This window comes from Oreochromis aureus, linkage group 3, assembly GCF_013358895.1.
Source record: "Oreochromis aureus strain Israel breed Guangdong linkage group 3, ZZ_aureus, whole genome shotgun sequence".
Classification (NCBI taxonomy): Eukaryota; Metazoa; Chordata; class Actinopteri; order Cichliformes; family Cichlidae; genus Oreochromis; species Oreochromis aureus.
In genome coordinates, this window is record NC_052944.1 from 46,647,842 (window position 1) to 46,651,325 (window position 3,484).

At 44.0% G+C, this 3,484-nt stretch overlaps 1 protein-coding gene across 1 annotated transcript; it reads left to right on the forward strand.

Annotated features, from left to right (window-relative positions):
* The first annotated feature begins 915 nt into the window (after nucleotides 1–915).
* Nucleotides 916–2,151, forward strand: LOC120433832 (uncharacterized protein K02A2.6-like). The gene has a single exon (XM_039600781.1). The coding sequence runs from the start codon at nucleotides 916–918 to the stop codon at nucleotides 2,149–2,151; it is 1,236 nt and encodes a 411-aa protein (XP_039456715.1).
* Nucleotides 2,152–3,484: the final 1,333 nt, after the last annotated feature.

Below are 3,484 nucleotides of genomic sequence, written 5' to 3' on the forward strand. Positions count from 1 at the left end.
GTGCACCCGTGCAGTGGGTCAGCCTAATGCGCTATTAATCCTTGCGGCGGATAAGACCTATGCGCTTCTCTTTTGTGCACCCGTGCAGTGGGTCAGCCTAATGCGCTATTAATCCTTGCGGCGGATAAGACCTATGCGCTTCTCTTTTCAAACCCTTGCGGGGGGTTAGACCTAAAAAGTGTTTTCTCACCCTCAGTCGTCTTTTGCTGGTTGTTCCGGTCATCTGGGTGGACCCCGACGTCGTGGACCAGGCCCGGCCTGGATACGAATTTACGCCCAGGGCTTTCACCTCTACCTGGAGAGGGCTGTCGACAGACTTCGGTTCTGGCTTTCCCACGACGTCAGGATGCAGCAATCAGACCTTATTGGAGTCACAGAAACGTGTCTGGTGTTTCCATCTCTAGGCTTGAAGGACCAATTTAAATGACAGGGGATTTCTTTAAATCCCCCTGCCGTTCTTCAGTTGAGACGTCTGAGTTCAGAAAACACACAAACACTGCAGAAGTTTTTCACTCGCGAGGGGCAGTCATAGAACGCACGAACTGCGTCTATTGACTGTCTCCGCTTTTATTTATACTTTTCTGTGTGATTGTGTGTGTGTGTGTGTGTGTGTGTGTGTGTGTGTGTGTGTACAACGGTCGTCATTCAGAGCAGCGGGTTTTTCCCCTTTTTTACATTTGCATGTTCTTGTCTTTATATCTAAATGTTCTCTGAAGACAGGAAGCGGTTAGTAGCTGCATCGGTTCATCACACAAGTTACTAGGTGAAAAGTCACATAAACATGTGCTTAATAATAAGATAAAAAGATACATTTCATATAGCTGATCATATTATACAATATTCTCTTGACACACGATTTACACAGATCATAAACCCCTGATCTCACTGTTCAATGAAAAGAAGCCTATACCTTAGATGGGCTCACCAAGAGTACAAAGATGGGCCGTGACATTGAGTGCTTACGAGTACAACATCAGGTACAAGCCAGGAAAACACCATGAAAACGCCGATGCGCTCAATCGGTTGCCGGTAGCAGACTCAGCACCTGAGCAAGAGATGGCTGAGCAGGTTTTAATGATGGATGTACTGGATGACACATTAGTTGACACTGCACAGATCAAACGTTGGACAGCTAAGGATATCTTGTTGTCGCAAGTCCACGAGTACACCTTAAAAGGCTGGCCAGCTCAGACCGATGCCTGTTTAAAGCCGTATCGACAGAGGAAGCTGGAAATGTGTGTGACGGATGGTTGTGTGCTCTGGGGAGCCCGAGTAATTATTCCCACCAAAGGCCGAGACAAAATATTGAAACTCCTGTACCAGACTCATACAGGCATGTCGAAGATGAAAGGCTTGGCAAGGTCTTATGTATGGTGGTCAGGGATGGATGTGAACATTGAAAGAGAAGTGCAGGCATGTGAGGAGTGTCAGAAACACCATAAGTCACCACCTACTGCACCATTACACCCGTGGGAGTGGCCGGAGTCACCATGGTCCAAAATCCATGTGGACTACACAGGGCCTTTCCTCAGGGAGATGTTTCTAATCATTGTGGATACTCATTCCAAGTGGATGGACATTTACCCTGTGAAATCCTCTACATCACAGGTAACTATAGAGAAACTGCACCAGAGTTTCAGTGTGTTTGGACTACCTAAAATGTTAGTTTCAGACAACGGAACATGTTTCACAAGTGCTGAATTTGAGTCATTCATGAAGCAGAATGGAATTGACCATGTGAGATCAGCACCTTTCCACCCTTCTTCAAATGGGCTGGCTGAGAGGGCGGTCCAGACCTTTAAGGAGGGGATGAAGAAAGTCAAAGGTGATACCTTGCAAACCAGACTGTCCCGATTTCTGTTCAGTTATCGCATCACACCGCATGCCACTACTGGTTTATCACCTGCAGAGTTGATGATGTCACGGAGACTCAGATCAGTTTTGGACTTGCTCATGCCTGATGTGAAAACAAAAGTGCAGCACAAACAATTGAAACAGAAAGAAAATCAGACAGGGAGGCGGAGCCATTGCTTGACAAAGAAGCAGTGCCTGAGTGCTGCTTACCATCAGAGTTGGACACATCGCCACAACCTCCGGCAACGGAGCTGCCTTATGCTCCGGAGACTCGGCCTCCCGGACACTCCTCAATGACACCAGTGTTGCGACGTTCCCAGAGAGAGAGACGTCCACCAGAGACTTTAAAGGACTTTGTTAGATAGAGTGAGATCTTCTAGAAATAGAGTGTAGAGATTAGAAAGATATTTTGCTGCTATAGTTTGCTGCTATTGTTTATAATCATCATTACCATTCCATTAATTATTAATATTGATATTGCATTCAGATGTTTAAACATACTGGTATCATATTAGCCTTTATTACAGGTCCAGTGAGAACCACTTTAAACTATTGAGTTGAATTTATAATCTTAAATGCTTTGTATAATCTTGAATGTTTATAGGCAGATTGCATTGTATTATAAAAGAAAGGCCTAACTCTGAGTACACTCTGTGCTAAAGTAGACAGGAAGTGCCGGGTTTTGAGCGTGCTTGTGAAAGTGAAACTAAAGCAGAATCTAAGTGTAAGTTACTTTGAGGAGCTGTTTGGATGATGCTATATTAATAACCAGGTTATTCATTATTATCTTTTATTCATTTATATCTTTTGTTAGGTTTTAAGTAGTGGCATTTGATTGAAACATTTGTTTAATACATCATATACATAAGTTAAGATTATTACATGAGGATGCCTCGGTCTGGTTGCATAAGCGAAGAGGTGAAATAGGGTGCAATTGTGGTTAGCACCCTATTTGGTTAGCACACACACACATACAGTTAGAGAGAATCATTTGTAGGTGAAAGTTTAAGCATGTTTTGCTATGACTGTATTTCTGTGTATACGTGACTGTTTGATGAAGAAGCAGGTGCAGGATGCGAGAGCTAAGGCGGGTTGCGGGACACCACCTGCGGAGAAGATGGAAGCGAGTGTTCTTTTAATTGTGTCCCAAGTTGTCAACAGAACATTTGTGGTTTTGAAACTGATGCATGTAATGACGTAGAGAGGGCGTCCGTAAACATACCTTGATGCTATAAAACTATTGTTGGGTCGTTGTTGGGGCGAGATCTGATGCTGTTTGCATACAGTGATCATCATCTCCCCCGTGTGGTCATTAAAATCAATTGTTTGACCAAGCTTTTCTAGACCATGGTTGTTTTTACTCTTGCCCTCAATATTGAACCCTTAACATTTGGGGGCTTCGTCCGGTGGTTAAGGAGGGAGAGTGAGTTTGGTCTGAGGTGGTCAGACGGGCAGGCATTGGTCAGTGGTCGAAAGTGAGTGGGCATACGCCGGCGCATTAAAAAGGTAAGGCACTACCTGTTGAATTATTTCCAAAGTGTGCCAAATTGGACATGGAAAATTAAGGTCTATTCACTGAAATTACCGGTAAATGTCTGTTTTCATTTTGGTGAAGGTCTCATGAGAATTG

What these genes read in the sequence shown, in the direction of transcription:
- LOC120433832 (XM_039600781.1), top strand. Translation starts at nt 916, where the DNA reads ATGGGCTCACCAAGAGTACAAAGATGGGCCGTGACATTGAGTGCTTAC.